The following is a 23,322-nucleotide window of genomic DNA, read 5'->3' as shown; positions in this document are numbered from 1 at the left end:
CGACACGATCGAATTAATTAGTAGCAAAATCAAAAATTTGCTTAAAAAAGTTTGTTGTACAAGTAAAAATATAGCAGAGTATTTTTTGACGCACGTAGAAATGGGCAAAAGTGCGTGAGCAGAGCAAATACTTGATGGCATTATTTGTGTCGTTGAGCAGAATGTTTGAGCTGGTCCGCTGTAAAAAAACTGTGAACAGCAGAGATGTCAGTTTTCAATTGCAATTTGGATGCAGATTTCTTACAAGACGTAGTTGTACGTAGGATCATTGAAATATAAGCAGCGCGAAAGGCCGCGCAGCGAAGAGCGGCAATAAATATTTAAATCACCGAATTTCGCTCTCGAGCCTCAGAAGGAAACACTACGGGACCGGGATCCGCAGCCTCGTCTCATCGTCTCATCGGGCGTTCAACGCAGTAATATAATAGCACATCGAATCTCGTCGAATGTCGATTTGCAAACAATGCTCTCGCGACGACCATGTCCCGCGCTGCATAATTAACGAAATTACTTCTGCGAACGCTCGCCGATGATTTAACGTCGATTGTTTCGGCCTCCACAAGTTGCGCGCAGCCCTATACTCTCTCCGGGGGATAAAGTCGTCGCACCGCGGTCGGAATTGAAATGGATTTGCAGCGACGAGCCTGCGGGTTATTAATCGCACTAACGCGCGGTTTTGGCGGAATTTTACTTTGCGCGGAATAAAATCGCGTTAGAGCTCCGCGCAATGTGCGATTGTTTGCGGATTGTTTTTGCCCGGCTTTCTGAACGATTGTGCGGGAAACCCCCGCGTATACCGTCCGGAAATGTGCGGTCTTAGATAGCCTGCGATCGTTAATCGTGTTAATCCCTGTATACTTTTCAGTGAAAACACGCGTTTCGGAAAGCTATTCTTTAATTTTTTTCCGTACGCCAATCGATCTTCGGTGTAAACATGTTATTAAAAGCGTTATACTTATATTTAACTTTTCTATACCTGTATAATCATAATCTGTTGCAATCTGGGAAAAATCGCAATAACTCGTTTATTCGGATTAAAAACTTTTCGAGCAACAGCCGCGTGAAAAACGCGCAAATCACATCAGCGCGCCGCACGCTTCGCATGTCAACCGCGCGGAAAAGCCGCGATTTCCCAACCGCTTCAGACGCGTATAACTGTATGTATACAGGTACATATTATTTTATTTTGAAGCATCAAAAAGGTATATAAATGTCGGTAAAGCGGCGCACTAGTATGGTTATACCACAGATTCATATACAGTTTAATCGTATTATAATTCGCCTTGTTAATATAGATGAGGATTATTACAATTTATGATTATTGCACACGAAATGGTACTGATCAATCGATGTAGAATGCAAGTAAACGCAAGTAGAGCTATATATATATATATATATATATATATATATATATATAAGTACCTATATATTGCATGCACCTTTGATTCGAGCGCACACCGCTCGCCGCATTATCCCGCGTGATTTGGGGAATTTGCCAGAACGATCGCGTAGAATAGGACGCGCGCGCGCGGCCGCACGATTTTCGCAATGCACGCGTGATTCCGCGAGGATTCGCCGGCCCGGGGCTTTGTGTTTCGATAAATTTCCCGTTACTTCGCCGCTGCCACCGCGGCGGAACACGCGCGAATAATGCGCTCGAATCCGAAAAGAGATTTGAATTGTTGATTTTTTCGCGGGGGACTAGCAGGGCCGACTGCAATTTGTTGCCTTTTGGCGACACGTGTACTCGCCGATTCATTTGGCCAGTAAAAACGAGCTTACTCAATTTCTTTTACCCGATTTAAAGAGCTTGATCCTCCGCTAATACGCACACTTATATAACAGACTCGCGTCGCTATTTTTACTACGAGCCTATCCCGCGGGTGCATGCAGAGACGGGAGGGCTCGATTCGATCTCGTATATTATCCACTCATTTTTACGAGAGCCGGATGGTCATTGATCAGCTGGCGTGGATCTAAAAGAGTTCTCGGGCGTGCACTGCGCACTGCATCTATAATCTAAGTAGTGTAGGGCGGCGCGCGCGACGACAGATCCCCGAAATAAAACTCGCTGGCGAGTATATGACACACGTCGAAAAAAGCCCCAGAAGCGATCTCGCTCGCATCGGATAGTCTCGAGAGGGAAAAAGAAGCAAATCGAAGCTCTCCCCGGCCGCGTAAAAAAAGACGCGGGCGATCCTCTCTCGAGCTCGTGCGCTTATTGAGCGGCGGCGCCTCTCGATCTATATGCGTAATACACGCGCGCGTAAGTATAAGCAGGCACGCGAGGACCTATAAGAAGGTATAGAGGCGGAAGAGAGCGCGTGTAGCGCTTGTACTATATCCGTGTGTACCAGAGAGCGCTCCTCTCTCTCTCTCTCTCTCTCTCTCTCTCTCTCTCTCTCTCTCTCTCTCTCTCGCGCGCGCTCAGCACGCGGGCTTCACGCCGGGGGACACGCGGGGACTACTGCCGGCCGAGTAGTCAGTCTCAGACCGACTGCCAGCACTGCGCCTGCTGTGGAAGCTCAGCGGTCCCAACCGCGCGCGCGACCGACCGACCGACTCACGCGTGCCTTCGAGTGCCGCGCATCACGAGCTATCTCCCGGCGGGAAGAGGAAATTCCGCAGTTGCGGACAGTGCGCGGACAGTTGTGCGGGGGAGCTTTTGCACTCTCGCGCTGCCCGCTAGCCCTTGTCAGCCGAGGAGTTTGCGAGCCGGGAGCTGGGAAATGCTATCGCGATCCCGGCTCTGATCCGTCCGCGCGATCGTCGTTGCTGCTCCTGTTTCCGCCCCTCGAGAGGACCGCGCCATGAACTCGGCTCTGGGATTCTTCGGCCTCGCGGCCTGGCTCTTCGTCGTCGTCTTGACCGATGGTGAGTTCACCGGCGCACATTCTTTCTTTCACTATCAACTGCCAAATTCCGTGACAGCAATAGTCGTGCGCCACCTTTGCAAGCTCGCCAAAGCGCTCGAACGCTGACTTACTTTGACGCACTTTTGTGAAAATAATCAAACAATGGTTCCGCGTTATTCGCCGATTTTGGGTGTGAGCCGGCGTCGCGAAAATTAATTGCCGCCGATCGGCTACTGCGTACGTATAAATAGTCTGTCTGTGTGGGCAGTATTCACGTCGCTAATTGCGCTTCCGTGAAACGATTGTAAACGCGCGGAGCGTTCTCGACTTTTATTATTCGCGTCTCGCGTGCATCGGCAGTTGCTTCCTCTTTTTGCTCCTGGCCCTTTTCAGGAACTCGATAATCGGCATTAATTTATTCGCGATACATGTCCGGCACGCGCAATTATCGGACGTATAATTTATAGCTTTGCTCTCCGCACTCGAACGCCCCCCAGTAGAATTAAGGCTACGGCAATGAGGAATATCCATCGAAGAATTTTTCACAACAAAGCTGAAATATGCGCCGGAAGGCATTTTTTACTTTTTTACCCCGTCCCACGCGTTTATTCAAATCCTGTTTACGCTCACTCTTGCGCGGAAACCCGGGCCGCTGCGAAATATTCGCTTTTTAAACGTTCAATTTATAGCAGCCGCCGCCGCGATTTTCCGACGCGATTCGATCAATCTTTCGCGTGTGCGCTTTTCCGCGAAAATAGCGCGCGATTCCACGCGCAGATCTCGCTCGGGGGTGCGGATGTCTGTACAAAGTATATATATATAAAGGCGACTGAGTTGACAATTATTTTTGGAAACTTTCGAAAAAGTTTTCCTTCTCTCGCATACAGTAGAACCGAGAGCAAGACAAAGTACGATACTTTTTCATAATTCGTCGCTCATCGCGGTAGCGCAGAGCCCGAGTAGCCAGCGAGTGGCGGACGGTAATCGGTCGATTTTTCCTCATTAATCAGACTTAAAATACACGCGTGCGAGAGTTGAACGAGAATTTATGAAACCGCACACTGCGCCGCAGAGACGGCCGAGTCTCGGGTTCGCGCGCCCGCCGAGAGCTCGTCCCGTTATCGCAAGCCATACGCGACGCGTCTGCACTTTCTTCGCCTACTCCGTCGTGCGCGAAACGTACTCGGCGTCGCGCCTCAGCGAGTTTTGATTCTTTTCCTTTTTGCGCTCTTCGCTGCCGAATCCTCCAGCGGCGGGGAAAGAATTTTCGTACTTGATGCGGCTAATGCAGCCGTCTAATTGCAGCCCGATCTCGCTATGTAATTTGATTGGCTGTAATTGGTTCAGGTAGGCTGATCTACAATTACACGCGCTGATCATTGCGACGAGCAATTTCTTCATCGACACGTATCGGCGGTGTGTGATGATACGCGGCGGAGCAAACACACGATTTCTCTGAATGAATCTCCCGAGTGAGATGTAGTTATCTTTCTGTGTGTACAGAGGTGTACATACGAGGACTGGCACACAGTGCGGAGAGGGAAGACGGATGGACGTTTCCTTCCTACGTTGTAAAACGATCGAGTAAAGCAAACTTGGTCGCGGACGCTCGTCGCTTCTTATCTTTCTCTGTGTGTGTGTGTGAGTGGGCCAGTGTGTGGGTGTAGCCAGCGTACGAACTTTTTACAGGTATGAGGGATTTCGGTCGAGACGCGCTGCGAGTATAAAAATCGATATCATCTCGTCGTCATCTGGGACAAATGACGACGGACACGCTCGCTGGTGTAAACGTTTAAAAAATTTGCCGCGCGGCTCTCTAATTCATGAGCGCGCGTGCGAGCCAATTCCCGCTGACTCAATATTTGAGCGGCTTTCACGTCGATGTTCCTGCGCATTATTTACTTGCAGCTTTCTCGGCGTCTAGCTGATCCTATTACATTTGTCTTATTCATATGTGCGGAGCAGCGCAACTTCTCGAGAGCTGCTTCGTCTTCTTTATAAACTGAAACGCGGCGCGTTCCGAATTATTTGAAATCCCATCAGCGGAACTTGCGAGACTTTCAAAATTGCTTCTGCCAAGCTCGCGCGACAATGCCGTTCTCGGAAGACGCGCGAGCGTAATCCAATAGAGGCTAAACTTTGGCGAATCTCGACGAACTGAGTCGAGAAAAACACGCGAGCGCGTCCGATAAGCATCTCCGCGCAGCCAGCTGTGCCCGAGCGCGGTACGCGTACACTGTTCCGAGCTGCGGGGCACGAGCTTATGAAAGAGACCGCTAGCGCGTCATCGGGATGCGCGAGCCTAATTTTCTCGCGAAACTCGCGGCTGGACGCAGTTCTACTTAAAAGAATTAGCCGGCGAGTGCTCGTTTCATCTCCGCGCAGAGATCGGATAAATGCAACGCGTCGGCGAAGTATGCCGAAAATCGATGGGGCGCTTTAATTTTTTTCGGGAAATTTAAACTCTTCTGAACATTGGCGTCACATTCGTTTTCCCGCTCCGATCTGATTTCGTTGTAAGACCGTTTTCATTCCTCGAGATTGAAATGGGCTGTCGCTGTAGCGCGTGCGAGAAGTTGAAATTCCAGGACTTTTCGAGAAGGTTCACTTCAGAAGTCCTATCGCAGCGGCGGCCCATTAGTCTCTGCACTATCGGCGTTTGTGGAAACGCGCGGGCAGCGGAAAAGCAAAGATCGTCGAACTCGCGGCGGAGAGCGTTTCGCTTTATCAGCAGCGGCGCAGCCTATTTTCCCCCCTCCCTCTCGCTCGGCTCCTGTAAACACACGTAGATACACCTGCACGCCGCCGTTTTATTACTCGAGCAAACATCCGCGCTCGCGGCGGCTGTAATTCTCGCCTCTGCTTTTCCCTCCTTCAACTTCATCCCTTTGCGGCTGGTGTCGCGCCCTTATTTTCCTCCTGTTTGCCGGCCTCCTTACAGCTACTCTCGCCCGCTTTTCTTCGCGCACAGCGGCTCGCAGTTGGTTGCGCTGGGAGAGAGAGAGAGAGAGAGAGAGAGAGAGAGAGAGAGAGAGAGAGAGAGAGAGAGAGAGAGAGAGAGAGAGAGAGAGAGATGAAAGGCGAGTGACCGCGCGCGCCGCGAATTGAATAGTCGGAAGCGCTGCCTGCATGCGAGCGAAATCGAGGATGAGATGAGCTCGCAGTCGGAGAGAGCGAGCGAGAGGGAAAGAGGGAAAAAATTGAGTGTTGAGCGAGCTTTTCTTGCGAGCTTCATCGCAGCGCGCCGCGCGCACAAAGGAGAGCGCTCGGCGCCTCCGTAAGCTTGCAGCGAAGCTTTTTATTCGCGTAATTGCGCGATGTTATACGGGCTCTTGCGCGTTCCTTTGTTTTTTGCGTGTTTTCGCAGAGCGTTTGTCGTTTGCGATGTCTGTAGCTTTATATCGCTTTTACTCGGCGTGTGCACCGCTGCATAACTCGCGGCATAATAAACGACGTTGAGTCGCGCTTATTAAATTAAGCGAAAATCCCGATAACTAGGTCAAAAATTTGCGGCCGCCGTGTTTGCGTTGACGCAAATTGTTGTGTGCAACGAAGGTCAAATAACGCAAGTTTGCGCGCAATTTCGGAGTCGCATCCGCGTAGCTCGGACAATAGCGCGCGTGAACTTTGATCGGAAAAGCCTCGCTCGCCCGATGCGCGTCGATAATCGATTCGCAATATATCGCTCACACGAGGAATCTCGGGTAAAATGCCCCTCTGCGTCCCTAAGCCCCGAGCGTCGCGTTTTTGTTTGTCGGCTTAGTCACGCGCGTAATGTGATACTTTTCCAAAGCAAAACGCGAATTGAGTTTCGTTTGAAGGAGCGCGTGTAATTGCGGCTTCGTTTTCACCGAGTGTGTACTGCGCGCACGGTAATTTCAAAGCCTTCATTACCCGCGGCTCCTTGACTGCATTCATCGCCCCCTTCGAGACACTGCTACTGTCTCTTTCAGCGGCCGGCGCTTCGCTAATTGGGTGTCGCTTCTTTCTGGCTCGCGATTTTCGCATTAACATTGCCCTCGCAATTACGAAAAATAGCGCAACAGCTCGCAACGATATTTTCGCGTACGCGCATTAATATGTCACGCAGCACGCGCTAGATTGGCCAGACGCAAACGAATGACGCGCGCGTGGCCGAGCAGCTGTCGGCCGGGCGACAGCGTCAATGAATTACCTCGTTGCCGTCTCTTGACAAGTCCTCCGAACTTCAATTCACAGGGCAGCTCGAGGGAAGAGGAGACAAAAAAAAAACATCGGACGAGACCTCGCGAAGCAATCAGAAAGACTTCGATCTCGTTCCTACGCACAGAGACGCGTGTGCACGTGACTCGGGCTCGTGTCCGCCGTTGATCGAGTTAGCCGCGCGAAATTTCGAGCGTCACGCTCGTCTCCCCTGTCACATTTCGCGCTCCGCTACTCCCTGCCTACTGATTAGCCTCGATTAAATAATAAACGCGCCCGCCGCCACTCCATTGTTTCCCGAGCAGCACGGCGACGACAATTTTTTATCTCGTCTCTTTCGATTCCCTTTCTTCCGACGCTGTCTGGCTGCCGTTGTAACACTGCAAACAATAATAACGGGGCACGCATCGAGCTTTGAGCGACGGATGATGTTGTTGAACCAAGTTATTCGCAGCGCTGTAATAGCATGTAGATTCGAGGAATTCGCGCGCTGTTTACAAGTTACAGAAACTTGAGAGCCGAGGTGTACCTGTAACGTTCCTGCCGAGCGCGCGCTGTCGCGGAGCTTAATTATTTCAGCTGAGCAAACAGCTGGCTGGCTTTGAGGCGAAATGTGTCAGTCTCGCGGAGGAACTCCACTCCGAGACTAAGACCCGTCAATAAGGATTGTCGAACGAAAGGGAAACAGTTTGCTCCGCAGGAGTGGGCGAGCAAAGTTTCGGGCCATTAAAAAACAAAGTCGGATAATTTTAATTTCCAGATCGAAAGATATTCAAGCACCGACAACCCCGTAGAAAACCCCTTCCGCTCGTCAATTACGCGCGGCCCTCAATATATTCCGCACACATACGCACACGCACGTAGAGCAGGCTCGGCTGCAGCAATCATTCCCAGAACGCTCTCCCCGCGTCTTTTGTTTCCCATCACAGTTCACACACTTCGCCAGGCTGCGCCCTGTGCATTTTTCGCCCCGGCTCGCTTCTCGACGGTGTGTATGTGTACTGTATATACGTGACTCACGTAACGAGAGACTTCCACTCCACTCTCGCACTTGTCTCTGCCAGCCGCAGAACGCTCGGCTTCTTCATTCCCGTTGCGTAACAATCCGAACATTGTTATATTTATGGCGCGGCGGCGGTTCCCGACTGCGGCCGCGCGCTTATCATTTAGAGGATTTAAAATCGCGGAGGAAGCCAAAGTGCCGAGGCGCGACGATGCGGGAGCGCGTCTCCCCGGACTAATCGCTAATTAATAGGCTAATTAATCGCGAAATTATCCAGCGAGAATGGCCTTTTATCGGGCCGCCGCGCGGCACGTCTAGGCAGTGCAGCCGCTCGCGGAAAATTTACGCCGCTCTGCAGCTTCACCTCGGCTTAATTGATCTGTCAGTTAGAGTGGCCCATTAAACGCCGTCGAGTTTATCGCGCTGCTGCTGGCAGTCCGCGCCGTGTAGCGTGTCTTTAGTAGCGCGCGAGTCGCCGGAATCGGCGAAACGCTTTTCACCATCAGGCCGGACCCGGCAATTATTCGAGGCCGTTCGAGCTCCGCGGATTCTTTTCTGATTATAATGCCCCGCTTGTACTTATTATTGCACTTAATTAGCGGCCTTTCAGCCGCGTAATTGCGGGCTTCCCTGCATACTTCTCCCGTGGATATGCGCGCGCGTAACTTAATAACGCGCATCCTTTTCATTGCTCTCGCCTACACATATAGTTGCGAGTTTGCAAATTTAACCGCGGGAGTCGAGAGATTTCATTTCGCCGGGGAGAAAAAGTAAGCTACTCCGCCGCGAAACGCGAGGGCGCCGGCATTCATTTAAGGACTTTTCACGAGCGAGCATATATTATATATATAGAGCATCGTGCGTGCGCGGAATTAGTCCAGCTGCAGCGCGTGGGCCGAAATGAACGCCGCCGGCTTTCTTATCTGCCATTAGGCCGAGAGCCCGCGTGTACAGGTACATATCGTTCATCTACTTTGCCTCCCGATCTCTTTCTCTCTCGTAGTAGAGGCGCCTTTTCAATTTCCACGGCCAATTTCCAGCGCGCGGCTTTCATGCTTATATCCTGCGCGCATCAGCTGCAGCTGAGAGCGTCAATGAGCCGCGCGGCTTCTTGGCCCATTTTTACCGCGATGCAGTTCTTTTTTCGCCCTTTGTCGTGCGGCGATACTTTGCGGCCAGCGCTGCGGCTTTTATCTTTTATTTTCCCCGGGAAAATGACTGTGTGTGTGTGTGTGTGTGCGCGCGCGCGTAACGAGTTTCGGAAATTATGGAGTGCTGCCGCTGATGCAAGTCTCCGTTAACGATCCCGACCTCTACACGGACGGAGAAAAAAAAATGTTCTCTATTAACGATTCAATTACGAAGTCGCCCTCGTGTCTTGTACACCGAAAGCTCAAAGCTGGCGCTCGGAGGTAACGGAGCTTTGAGGTGAATGCAAGCGCGTTGCCACACGACGCGAGTCACCGTCAGTCAACTGCGTACACGCGCTCACACGTGCGGGGGAGTCGAGCGACACTCGGTTAACAGCGCGTCAACTGATTCGAGAAGAAGCTCGAAGCGCGCTAAATATAGGCGGCACGCGACAGAGGCGACTCGTCGCTAGGTACTTAGCGCCGCCTATCTGTTCGGCTGTAAGCGCGTTTGTCAAAGCAATTTCGCAGCGGCTCGTAATTACTAAGTGTACGTGTGATGTGGGGGCTAAAAATAACGCCAGTTCCCACGCGACTGCGGCGCGGAGTACGTCGGACGGATTTCCACTTGTCTCCCTGCCGCTCGCCGACGCACGTCTCCCGAATCCTTCCCCGCGCTGCCTGCGCGCAGCTGCGAGCGCACATTATACCTCCCCCGGGAGGCTCGCAGCTAACGCGCGCGTCGCACGGAAATACTCGAGAATTAAGGCTCTGGATTTATATACTGCTCGCCGGTGCTTTCGAGTTAGTCGGCTGCAGCTTCCTTCCTCTTATTGTAGACGCGCGCGCTCGCGGCGTTATTGTCGCCTCTGATAAATTGGTGCGCTGGATAAGAGCGCCTCTCTTTCTCTCCGAGACTTATTGCCGGATTAGGCGGGAGAGGACTTGTCGAAGGCTCTGAATTCTATTTCGTCGCGGCGACGGCTCCAGCGAGAGGTCGGAAATTTGAACGACGATCGCACCCCTCTGCGGCAATTACTCGAGAATAATACAAAGATATAGAATGGTAAAGAGCCTCATCCGCAGTTGATTTATATTCCGCTTTCGAAAAGGCCTTCCGCTCTCCGCGAGCTCGAACAGTCAGACAATTTCGATTTAGAACAGTAATTCCTCGACTCGCTCGCGCTGCAGCAAGACGCCCACGCGAGTCTTTTTTATCCTCGGCTATCTCTTTTTCTATCGCGCTAGTATAGTCTTCTTTGTGCGTTCGCCCGTCTCTCCGGAGATTCCGGGCTACCTTATGTGCTAAACCGAATCTTAGTCGACTTGTCTTCGCTCGCAGCATACCCGTGTGAGTATGGCAGCTGGCCGAGGATCAAAACGAACGGGATCGAGTTTCTCTTTTGAATATACACGCTCATCGACTTTTTTTCCGCGAAAACTAATCGAATATTTCGCCGATGGACGTGTGATACTGTTTACTTTTTCATCGCTGCGCAAGTTTGATTGAAAATCCAATTTCCGATTTCCAGGAAAAATATTTCATCGTCCTTCCGATCGACCTGTGTCGAAATTTTAATTCAGAAAAATGTCAAAAAAATGTCAACTCGTCGGGCTTTAATACAGCTTGGATGGACTTTCGATCGCGCGGTACACGACTTTCAGCGGGTGGAGAGGAGAAAGACAAATGCCTCTGCCTGCACCTTCGGGAAAGAGTCGTCGCTCTGATTGGCACTCGAACTCGGCACAGCCGCCGGATTTTCTACTTACCGGTTAAACGATCCGCTCGCTCGCTCGCGAGGATTTATGAAGTCCGCTCTCTCTCTCTCTCTCTCTCTCTCTCTCGGCTCCATACGGTTATTTCGAGAAGACGTAGACTGCTATATACGCAGAGGGGACGCATCACGCAACTATAAGGGATATCAATCGAGGACGCGCTCGGCCGCGCGACGCCTTATAGAGCAGGAATTGAAATGTCACGCGAGAGGATTCCCCCGGGGGAATCGATTGTTTCAGCCGTCCTCGCGCGCGGATATGGCTTGCAGTATATTCCGTGCGCGCGAATATTTACGGATTTTTCATGCGTTCTCCTTTCGCTCGCTCCGACTCTCCTCCATAGCATAGAATTTCACACTTGCGCTCCCTATTTTCCGATTGCACGACCAATTCGACCAATTTATTAAAGTATTAAAAGAATCTCCCCCCGTATAAATAGCCGTTGTGTTTTTCACTCCAACGCGCTCCAGAGTGGAAAACAAACAAACATCCAGATAGAAATCTTCTCCAATAAGTGCACGACCCCGCAACGCGAAAAATATTCCGAGTATAGCGCGGCTGCATCTGCAAAAATGGTCCTATCCCGCGGTCGGTTTCTCCGAGAAAAACGGCGGGTCGTGCAATATCGCGCGCCGCAGGACTCGAGATGCGCGTGCGAGATTGCGGCTCATTTTAGCCTGCCGAACCTGCGCCAGGGGGCTGAAAGCAAAGTATCATGATACACGTGCGTCTGTGGGGCGAGATTAAAGGCAGGTTGCACAGCTTCGGATTTTTAGAGGCGGATGAGCCGCTACTGTTTCCGCTACCGTTTCTCGAGAAAACGCGAGTAAAGATTAGAGATAATCCAGAGGAGAGCGCGTTATCTCGCTTCAAAACGTAGACTCCGCGCTGCGCGAGGTATTACACGGCGTCGAGCGATGCTAATTCTTTATACACAGCGAGAAGCCCGGATAATGTGTCGGACTTTTATGAGAGCTCGCGCGTTTAATATCCGAAACGTTGATTTATACGAGCGGCGATTTCATTGACATTCGTATATAACGAATAATTGATACTCGTGCGCGGCTGACAGGATAAATCTTATTTTTAATTACACGTTTATGCGCGGATTCGTTAATTTCGTCTCTGTTATTACGCGCCGCGTATATTTTCCAGATATAAATATCAAAGTCAAAATCAACGTTGCGCAGATAAATTTTCGAAATAAATTCTCCCCCTGATGCGCGCGTATCATTTCAATATTGCATTACGCACAAACAGTGGCGTTTTTACGACTTAAAAAAAACGACTGGAGTTTCAGAAGCGCGCTGCAGCATAACGTTTCGATTTTCGATTTGTGCTTTTATCTCGTCGGCGATCACCGTTATACGCCGTGTATCGCTTTATTGGCGTTTTCAAATAAAGTTTTTTACTTTTACACTAACTCGCGGGCGCACGTAAGGGATTAGAAACGGACCTACGCGAGAGTTCAATTAGAGATTGACAGGCAGTTGATTCCCGTGGAAAAAGATATCGAATATGAATATGAGATATCAAAAATGGTATAACGTCCCCATTGTATTTGCTCCGCGTTCTGGTGAACATTTCCGTACACATAACGACTCGTCAACTCCGTACCGAATCTGATTGGAGGCTTATTATACGCTGCAGCGCAGCCTACTGGATTAATAACGTGGGCTCGCGCATACATATACATGTCTGCGCACGTTAGATATGCATTAGAAGAGCAGTCGGAGTTGGCGAGGCCGCGCAGGATGAGGGGCGGCAGGTGCAGGGGGACGAGAATTCGTCGCGAGCTGATGCAGCCGACGCGCGTATTATCGACGAGCTGGCTTTGCTTCGAAAATAATTCTCTTCTGCGCGCGCTCTCGGACAAAGAACGCGAGGATCCCCCTTTACGAGCCAGAGGCCCAATTACTCCAGGCTTAATAAACGCGAAGGAATACACAGCGAGCGGCGGGAATAAGAGAGCGAGAAGTAAAAGCAGAATGAAATTCGTCAGGACGATTCTCGTTAAGTTTCGGGTTGCCAAGGTTGCTTTATGAGACAGCTTTAATTTAACGAGTCTTTTCCGCTGCAGCTGCTATACACCACTATGCCGCGCTGCTCGGCTTTTTATATGCACCTTCTCCGCATGTAAAAAGCTCTTGGCTTTTCCGAATTAACCATACATACCATGCACACGTGCGACGTGGGCGGGAGGGATGCCAGAAAGACTATTCGTTGCGAATTATACGAGTTCACGTTGTGCCCGCTGCCGAGATGCTTGGCGAGATTGTTTTCTCCGCTTTTTCATGGCTTTTGTTCTCGATGCGCAGCTCGGGTATACATATATTTATAGAGGATTTATAGAAGAGAAAAATACTGCCGCGTTCCCCGGACAGCGCTAGGAGAGCTCATTTTGCGACGCGAAAAAGTTTTTTGTTTTAATAAAATGAAATTCCATGCGCGCTTTGACGAAAAGCGTGCCGAATCCTTTTGCGGATTAGCGGTTCGAAATTCTGCGTACAAGTGCTATTATTTCTATTCTCCACATCGTCCGTTTGAAATTTTAATTGTTAGCAGAACAAAAATATTGCCACGAAGGTATTGTAGTCAGGAACTTGGAATTTGCACAGCGTATAAAAGCAAGCGGCTGATAAGAGGCAGTGTGCGAGCCTTGGCAACGCGACGAAATTGGACACTCCACCGCAACGACGAGGCTTTCCGCGGTCGTGGGCTCGGCGATAATTGAATCACCCCTTTTCACTGCTGCACTGATGCCTTGTACAAAATTTTGCTTTTTCGGCAAGTTTCACACCAGCCTCGCACGACTTTTCGGGTGAAGTTTGAAAAAGCGTTTCTCGCACGTGCGCCGGCGTTCCCTGATAGATTCGCAAAGAGAAAGAAATCCAGCCGACAAAAAATACTGGCGCTATTGCTCCGGGCGATCCCGCAGTCGAAACGGAATTTTCATTCACCAAACATTCGCGCGGCACGACAATACTCATCAAAAGAACCATTCCTCTATGCCGGTATTGTTTCGCGCAGCGGAGGTCCGAAAGCGAGCAACAACAACTTGCATGCGGCGGCTAGGTAGGTACATACATGCAGCGCGGGGCGCGCGCGATCGTTCCGCGGAAAATATTAAATTTAACGAAAAGGACAAAACGACTTGTGTGTTTGTGTGCAATAGTACAATGACCGGAGCTCTCGTATATCACTTGCGTTCTTCTTTCCGCGCCAGCAGCGCATATCCCCGGCGAGTCGAGAGAGTAGAGCAGAGAGAGAGAGAGAGAGAGAGAGAGAGAGAGAGAGAGAGAGAGAGAGAGAGAGAGAGAGAGAGAGAGAGAGAGAGAGAGAGAGCGAAAAAGAATACAACCTAATATTGCTTTCAGCATACCGGCGACTCATCGATTTATCGCTGTTATTTACGAGTTCACGCGCGTGCAGTCGCTCCTTACAAACAATGCGCGTCGGTGGAGCGTGCGAGAGCTTTCAGCTTCTCGGATTACGCTAAAATCCTGCGCTGAGATTGGCGCGCTTCGAAAAAGATGGAAAATATCCCGTCTGCCCTTCGCTCGAAAATATTACGTCCGTCGGCTGGCACCGCCGCGTACGATATGCGGCGCTCGTCCCTTTTAATTTCGCCCGCGGCCAGTCGGAAATAGGAGGATGGAAAATTTGTCAACACACCGCTGACGCGTATCCGCGAAAGAAACGCGTCTGTGCGTATCTATAATAGCACCTGCTCTTGCCTCGCTGCTTCCCTCTGTCAGACACACAGACACGCGATACTCCAGGAGCCCTGTAGGTTGCGCCGCGCTTTCTATTCTTTACGTCCGCGCGCTTTACGACTCGAGGCGCTGAATTATCGAGGCGGCGTGAATTAACGGACTGCGCGAAAGCTCGCGTCCATTTCCGCCGGGAAAAAGAAACGTCGAGGAGCGCAAAGCTACAAAGCGAGAGCAATCTCGACGCCCGGCTCCCTTCACCTCTGCGGTGGCCGCTTCGAACGAGCTTGTTTACGAGCCGCGGTTGCATTATGCGCGTACACCGCTGAACGAACGAAATGCCGCGTTTATCAATCAAGCTCGCGTCAATTTGTCGAGAGAGAGAGAGAGAGAGAGAGAGAGAGAGGGGAAGAGCGCGCGCAAACAGGCCGTTTCGGGGCGTAGCTTTCTGCGGCTCTCGGCGCCCGGCGCGATTAAATGTAATCGATCTGTGCAGTCTGATTATGCGCGCACAGCGACGAGCTCGACGCCACGTGAATAACGAGCGGGGAGGAGGTCAGGCCTGAACGCTGCAGTAGCAACAGCGCGAATAAAGAGAGCGAAAAAGCACGGGCGAGCGCGGCGGCGCTCCTCTGCTTCTATTTCCGGCTCGTTTCTCACTCCCATGCTGCGCCGCTCGCGACGCCGACAGTCGCCCTCGCGCTAAGTGAAACTTGTTCCGAGTTTTGACAGCCAATGATACACTTGCACTCTCGGCGAAAGTTTCGTGCGCGCGCTCGCGGATTACGCGCCTAATCGACGGAACGAGAGAGCCGCGCGCGCGCGGGGCGGCCTGCTCGGAAAAGTTTGAGCGAAACACGCCAAACTTCGCCGTCTCGGGATCTATAGAATGCCGGCGGGGAGTACATCGTTGAATTATGCGCCTATATATACGGTCGAGCGACGATGTCTTATCGGACAGCGATAGTTTTCCAGTTTTCCTCGTTGCGCAGATATCGTTCCGCGATGGAATCGAAGCTCAAATAATTTAGGCATGCTCATCAGCGAGAATAATGCACGGGCAGAGCAGCTCATCGTAATCTCGTTGGAAATTTCTAAAAACTTAATTCCGCAGACACGTCGACGACGGCGCCCTTTATTGCCTTTGTTCGCATAAGACAGTGAGGGCGCGTGGAAATCAAGTTGCAAGCTCGTTAAATTCAAGCGAAAAGTGAGTCGAGTAGAGCCGCGAGAGCTTTGCCGCTGCTGTATATTGGAGATTAGAGGCTTTTTCCCTACTCCCGCGTACTCAGCGCGCGAAGATCACGCGATAAAGATAGACGATACTTTGGAAAATCCCTTTTGTTTCCCGCGATTACTCGGGCCCTCGAGCTGCAGGCTTGCGTAAATTTTTAAGCCAAACTTTGCCGCGCGCGAGTGAAAACGACATTATCGCGCGCTCGATTTTTTTTAACGCGCCATGCTCTCGCCGTCAATCACGGTATATGTATAGGTTTTTTCTGCAGCGGCAGCCATAAAAATCGACATAAAACACGCGGACGAGGCTCGTAAAAGTCAATTGATGCGCGGTATCGCGGGCTTCTCCTAAAAGCACTGAAAAAGGGCTCTCGAAGGGGACGCGCGCGCGAGGAGGAGAACAGCGGAAGACTCTGTGCGCTATCCACGTGCGCAGGCCCGCGAATAAACATCGAAATTTATGAACTGCCCGCAGTGTCCGCCTTGGCTTTGTGTACATGTGAAATTAAACAGAAGCCGCGCGAAAAAAGGAGCGAATCACGCGGGCGGTCCCAGGCCTGAATTGGATTTTAAGAGCGGGCTCTCGTCGTTAAGGCAATCGCGCAGCCGCCGCCGCCGCCGCCGCCGCCGCCGCCGCTGCTAATAGCGTTGTTTATCCTAATTTTCTTAATGAAATTACGGGGAGCGTACATTATAATCGCCACAATTCGCCCCGCTTGTGTGTACGCGGTCTTCTTGGAAAATTATTTCGCTTGGCGCTGTGGCGGAGATTTCAGTTGACGAATCGCAGAAAAATGCTCCTCTCTCGGCGCGCACTAATTGAAACGCTCGAGGACTCGCATCTCGCAATTATCGCGGCGTCTCCGGGCTGACGCTGACACGCGTATATGCGCTGCGCCGGGTACACAAGAAGCGGAGTGTTGGCCGGGCGCGGCGCCGTACTCGCTCGCATTATGTAACTGCCGGAGATCTCGCCTGCATTTGCACATTCGCATGCGATTCCGCGCGCGAAACTCGGCGGCAATCATTATCGTAATGACGTCGTGCGAGCTCTTGTAAACGTGTATCTTTTCTTTCCCGCAGCCCGCGCGTGTATCCTCCTGCTCCTCTCTTAAAAAAATGATGGACTTTGTTGTGAAGCATTTAATACGTGATTCTGATTGGTTGCTGGTTGGTTGTCTAGGCCACGAGATCAGATCAGCCATAGACATAAGAGAGATAGACTGCGTGTGTAGGTTTGCAAAAGTGGCACCCTATTAGAGAAAGACAACATACCTTCTTTCCATATACCAAGCATTGATAGAAGGTATGGTGTCTTTGTCTTACACATTGACATAAGAGAGTCTGTCTTTCTCTAACAGGGTGCCACTTATGCTAACCTACACACGCAGTCTATCTCTCTTATGTCTATGAGATCACCGCGCGCTTTAAATTCATAACCTCAAAACAGTCATAATCCTGGTAGAAATATTTGAGGTGTTTAAAATGAAATGTGGAAACCTCGATGGCAGAAAAAATATATGAAATGTAACTAGCAAGAAACCTTAATAAATTAATCATGACCAAGAGTGTAGTATTAAAACATGTGTATTTAAAAGTAGTAATAATGTGTGTGAATATTATTCAGTTTTTTTGAAATGTCAGTGAGAAGTGCAATTAAAAGAATGAAAAGTATGAAGATATAATACTGTGTCTCTATATGCCCAAAGTCAGCCTCGATGAGGTTTGAGAGGTGAATTTAAAGAAAAGTTCAGTATCCGAGTCAGTAAGTTTAAGTCTATCATCATACAATGCCCTTTGAATTGTAATGATAGACAAACTCACTGACTCTTATACTGAACTTTTCTTCAAATTCACTACTCAAACCTTAATGACGACGACATTGGGAATTATTTATTTTAAAATAGTATTGCGGGTATGGTAACGTATCAGATGCTTATAAAATATTAGCAGAAGTTAGTATACCGCCCAACACTTATAGTGAATTTTCTACCAGAGTTAGTAGACAGGGATAGAATCAAGAGCGCGCGAAGCGCGCCTTCATTCCTAGTCAATTACTAATAGCAGGAATAGCACGGTAATCGTGGGGGCCGCCGTGTCTTTCTGAAAGTTTTTATCTGATTCAAGATAATATTTATCTTGCTGCCCGTAAATTTTACTGAACCGGCACTGTAAATTGTTTGATGTCGAAAATGTTAACCGTGCTGCAAGGGAAATTCATGCGCGGCCATGTGCGTCATCTGCTTCCATAACCTCCAAATCTAACCCTGATTTACGCTCGTTGAATCCAACGAATTTCTTGGTTCAAAGTCTGTCATATGTATACAACAAAACAACATAATGTAGAGGCTATGGAGAAAAATAAAAAAGACAGGTACCGAAACTGTGCCGATGCAGTAAAAGTGCTCTAGATGGCGGGGCGTCCCTACGTTACTGTGCTTAGTGCTAGCACGGCAATTTTGAACCTTAATTTCTATCTAATTTTTATTGTAAAAAATTCTGTCCGCGTACCTTCACTATATCTGTTTTATACTGTAGTTGCTGATGGCCACCAGTCCAATTACAAGAGCATCGATTATCGGTTTCGACGCAAACTCGAAGTGCTACTTTCATATTCAGCGCGCAGACTGCAACAGAAAACTTTTAGCGCGAAAGCTCGATAAAAAGCAGCGAACAGCAAAGTCCAATGAAATATAAACGCAAGGAAAATTCCCTCCTGCACCTGGCACCCTGCGACCTTACCTTTCTCGCGGCGCTCAGCGAGAGGGCTGGCTTACAAACGATATGCATTTTTAGCAGGTTGCATATGCATATGCATCCGCGACCTCTGCGCGCGCGCGTATAAATAGAGATATAGGCATCGATTTAGGAAGAGTGTCTGCGTGCAAAAGCGAAGAGCCGAACCGAGGCAGCCGTGAAAAAGGGGAAGAAGGTCGCGCGAACTTCTTTCGACGCGCAGCCGTACGTACTTATACTTATACGGCGACTGGCTCGCACGCTTAATAACACGCGAGCGAGTGTCTTTTTGCACTCTCGGCGGCGACGGCAGTTGCGTGCGAAAAATGAAGCGCGTAAAAAAGGAGTGGCGCGCACGCAACTCTTTCCCTCTTGGGTGGCAGCGGCAAGATCTTCATGTCGGTGGTCCGACCCGAGACGAATTCATTTTCGCCGGATACAATAATCGCGTGTGCACGCGAAATACCTGCCAACACTCTCAAGGGCATCGAACATATTCATCTCACTCGCGAGAAGAGAGATTTCACAAGCTCATCCCGCGGATTTCTCCGAGCAAGAGTCGCGCGAGGCATTCTTGTCCCCGGCTCCTCCCCGTCGCCTGAACGATTCTGGCGTGCGCGGTGCGAACTTGCAGCGTTTAGAAAGAGGGAGGACCGGTTTTATTGAATGCCAGCCAGTGATTTGTGATATTTATTGAGGGGAAATTGTCGCTTGTTATTACACGCACGACGTCGCCAGGGAGAATCTTGTTTCAGTAATTATGCGCGCAATGATTTTCGCTCGGCTGATATATTCCAGAGGCTAAGTAAATCGTAAAGCCGCGGAGCTGCGAAGAGTCTAGACGCTTTACGCGCAGTTATCAAATTAATCGGCCGATATGAGATAGTGTCCGATGGGCATTGCCGCTATTTATGCGCGAACATTCGCGAAAGCATCACCGCAAATTCTCTTTATCGCGCGCGGTAATCTGAGATTCCTCGTCGCGAATTCAACTAAAAAATTAACTTAAATTTTTTTATATAAACCTAACGCACGTCGAACCGCGGGCAGCTTATAGGAGTCAGGAAGTCGGCACGAGTACTGATAAAAGTGTGCCAATGCGGCCGCATGAATTTATTGCAGCAGCTGGCCTCCTCTGTACATATGTGTCACTGTCCGGGGGCGAGACTGCGGCTACACTGTGCCCGTACACTGATACATACACACACGCTCGCGCACTTATCGCTCCTGACAGATATCCGCGAGGGATTCTCGCGTTACATTAAGGCCGACCGCGAGAGCCTCCGCTAGATTCCTTTCCCTCCTCTCTGCCTCTGCGTCCCAGTCTGGCTATGGGTTTCCGCCTTGCCTGCGTACAAGACACAGAGAAGCGCTTTTAGGTGTACCATATAGACATGCTGCCGCTCTTCTCACTGCAGTACATGTGCTTCGCAACGCTTTTTCTTGCCCCATACACAAATGAAGATCACTGGTTTCATCGCGAATTTCAAAGTTGACTCATTGCTTCTCCAAAATTCGTTTGCGAGAAAATGAAATTTGTAATTATTATCGTTCTGGCCGAATAATACGTGCGGAATTTCAATCGATGCATATCTTAAATACGCGAATTGTTAAATTCTCCGTACGGATAATAAGGAAATTGACGGATAATTTGTTGTGGCGTAGACTTAAGCAACGTCATACAAGATTAGCCGCATAATGGATGAATAATCAGGTAATCAAGATAATATTTAATCAATTCTCGGCAACAGTCAAGTAAGCGGAGAAGCCATCAAAGTGATTTTTTACTCTGCCGTCCCAGAAGCTATTATGCCGCGCAGTATAAGCGCGTAGATTTTATCGCATTTCTAATTTACCGCGTGTAGTAGTTTTGTGTAATTTACTTTTAAATAGAGCTACTGTGGCATGTCACTTGCAGGCGATGCTAAAAAGTCCGTAACTGCAGTTTTAATCATATTTCCAGAAACTTAATTCCGAAGGTACTTTAACGAATTTTGTCAAGTTTATTATATTAATGCTTTTAAAGAGGCGCCTCGAATCGCTGACAAACTACTTTTAATCAAGATCTGTCCAAAATTAAAAATAATCAATTGATTTATTTAATATCGATAACTCTTAGCATTCATTTAATTTTTCCCTTTTCTTTTTAAGGTAAGCTTCGTTTGTCACTCGACGATACCTACTGTAAGAAAGCTGATTGTGGTGAGTTGAAAACTCCACAGTTTTCCTTACGCGCCTCTTTCTTTAGATGGATGATTAAAAACCACATGTTTTCTCAAATTTTTAACGAAGCGAAGTAACGCAGAGAAGGGTGAGTCAAAAAAGAAGAGCTCGCCATTAGTAGCTTCTCACGGTAAAAACACCAACGAGATGCCGAGAAAAATTCAGCCTATAAAACACACTTGGCCAACCTCCGTATAATTATATTCCGCAGAAATTGTCGTACTTATACGCGGGCGCATCATCAGCGGGAGCCGGGGCAGTTCCTTCCTCCTAGTCGTCCTCCCGTAGTCGTCGTCGTCGTCGTCGCAGCGACAGCAAAAGGAGGAGAACCCGTTTGCCACAGGGGCCACGCGGATTTTCTCGTTTTGCACACTGCATCCGTGGCTGATCGTAAAGTCATCGGCGTTTTCTGCGCGCCTGCGGTGCGAGCTGCATGAGAGCTGGATAAGACCGCGCCGCGGGAATATTGGAAAAATGTTGTTTGCCTATATGGATTTTGGAGTCCGCGAGTTTGAATATCGCGCGTCGAGTGTCGAGGCCTTTGTTTCTTTGCTTTCCTGCGTCGATCGATCAAACTGAATTCGCGCGATTGATTGGAAAACTTTCTTGGAAGCAAACACGGCTGAATAGGAGCTTATAGGCGAATTGAAAATATTTCTTCGCATGTTTATCCCATCTTATCCTAGCTTCTACCTGAAAGAATCACTCATGCCTTTTAGAAAGAACTCTGTGTGTTCTGCACTTTAGTACGATAATGCGATTGTGCGTTTTTATCAGCTGAAAACAATTATACATAATATTAAACTATATTGCGTGTTTTCGCTCTTCAATTTCCTAGCTGGTCAGCAAGAGTAGAATTAAGCTCCGGTAAATCCTCTTTCCGCACTAGACCTATAGACTCCTGGCAAATTCAATCGTCCTCTTTTGTTCAAGTTTTATCCTCTTAATTGCAGAGAAGATTTATCTTGATTCTGCTGTCATCGTCGGGTGTAAAGATTCTGAACAATTTTCAAAGTCTTGAGTTTTTACGACAGCCAGATGTATTATCGTATCCGCTGCAAAACTCAAATACACTAGTTTTCTTTGGGAAATTGAAATGTACTAGTATTTTTTCATTGAATTTCAAGTGTTCGGCCTGCCCTTCATGACACGCGCTGCCGTACGGTCGTCTCCCATTCTCGCTACGTGCCCTGCCCATCCCAATTTGCGCGATTTTATTATTCTGTTAATATTTGGTGACGCGTACAGATTGTGTAACTCATCATTGTGTAGTCTCCTCCATTCCCCGGTTTCCTCATCTTTCTTCGGCCCGTATATTTTTCGCAAGACTTTATTTTCATATACCCTAAAACGGTTGTCCGCCTGCTTAGTGAGAGCCCACGTTTCGCACCCGTACAGAACCACCGGCAGTATTATTGTCCTGTATATTCTTATTTTAACGTTTTTAGACAACAGCCTCGACTTAAGTAAATTACTCACGGCGTAGAAGCAACCATTACCCGAATGGAGTCTCTTATTTATTTCGACATTAATCTCGTTTCTATCATTTATGGTCGTACCCAGATACCTGAATTCGCTAACCTTTTCAAAAGTAAAATTCCCAACTCTGAGATCTTCCTCCCCTCTGCAGATGCCTAGCTTATCCACAATCATGTACTTTGTTTTTGATTCACTCACTTCTAACCCTGTATACTCCACCGCTTTTATGAGGATTTCCGCGTTTCTTGCTACCGTTTCCCTACAATCCCCCAGTATATCCAAATCATCTGCGTAGCCTAGTATCTGCGTTGTTCCATTAAGCGTTGCGCCCAGCTGGCTAACCTGCATTTTTCTAACGACATACTCTAACGTTAAGTTGAACAGCACCGTAGAGAGCCCATCCCCTTGTTTTAAACCGTCGCGTATCGTGAAGGGTTCTGATACATTACCGCCTACTCGGACCTTTCCCGTGCTTCCGTTCAGACATATTTGAATTAATCTCACGAGTTTTTTCGGTACACCGAGAAGTACTAGAATTTGATACATTTTGCTTCGCTTAATAGAGTCGTACGCTTTTTTAAAATCTATAAATAGTTGGTGTATGGTTTCGCAAAATTCCCACTTTTTCTCTAACAACTGTCTTATGGTAAACATTTGATCGCTCGTCGATCTGTTGCGCCGAAATCCGCACTTATAATCTCCTACTATATCTTCCGCGAATGGAGTGAGTCTAGCTTGTATTACGTTTGACAGAACTTTGTAGCACGTTGCTAAAAGTGAGATACCCCTATAGTTATTGCAGTCTGTCTTATCCCCCTATATAAAAATCGGTATAATGATAGATTCCTTCCAATTTTCGGGTATTGTTTCATTTTTCCAGATGGCACATACTAGTTTATAGATTTTGAAAGTGATCTCGACGCCCCCATATTTGAGTAACTCAGCTGGTATAGAGTCATTTCCCGCGGCTTTGTTGTTTTTTAGTTTTT

At 48.9% G+C, this 23,322-nt stretch overlaps 1 protein-coding gene across 3 annotated transcripts in view; it reads left to right on the top strand.

Annotated features, from left to right (window-relative positions):
• Positions 1–2,475: 2,475 nt before the first annotated feature.
• Positions 2,476–23,322, top strand: part of LOC100115744 (fibrillin-1) — a 105,959-nt gene continuing 85,112 nt past the window's right edge. For all 3 annotated transcript variants that reach the window (XM_031922559.1, XM_031922558.1, XM_031922557.1), the window contains exon 1: positions 2,476–2,874. In XM_031922559.1, the coding sequence (XP_031778419.1) occupies positions 2,811–2,874 (64 nt within the window). In that variant the 5' untranslated portion in view covers positions 2,476–2,810. The remainder of the gene's footprint in view (positions 2,875–23,322) is intronic.

Source organism: Nasonia vitripennis, chromosome 2, assembly GCF_009193385.2.
Source record: "Nasonia vitripennis strain AsymCx chromosome 2, Nvit_psr_1.1, whole genome shotgun sequence".
In the NCBI taxonomy this organism is placed as follows: domain Eukaryota; kingdom Metazoa; phylum Arthropoda; class Insecta; order Hymenoptera; family Pteromalidae; genus Nasonia; species Nasonia vitripennis.
This window is presented reverse-complemented; position numbering and strand designations above follow the sequence as displayed.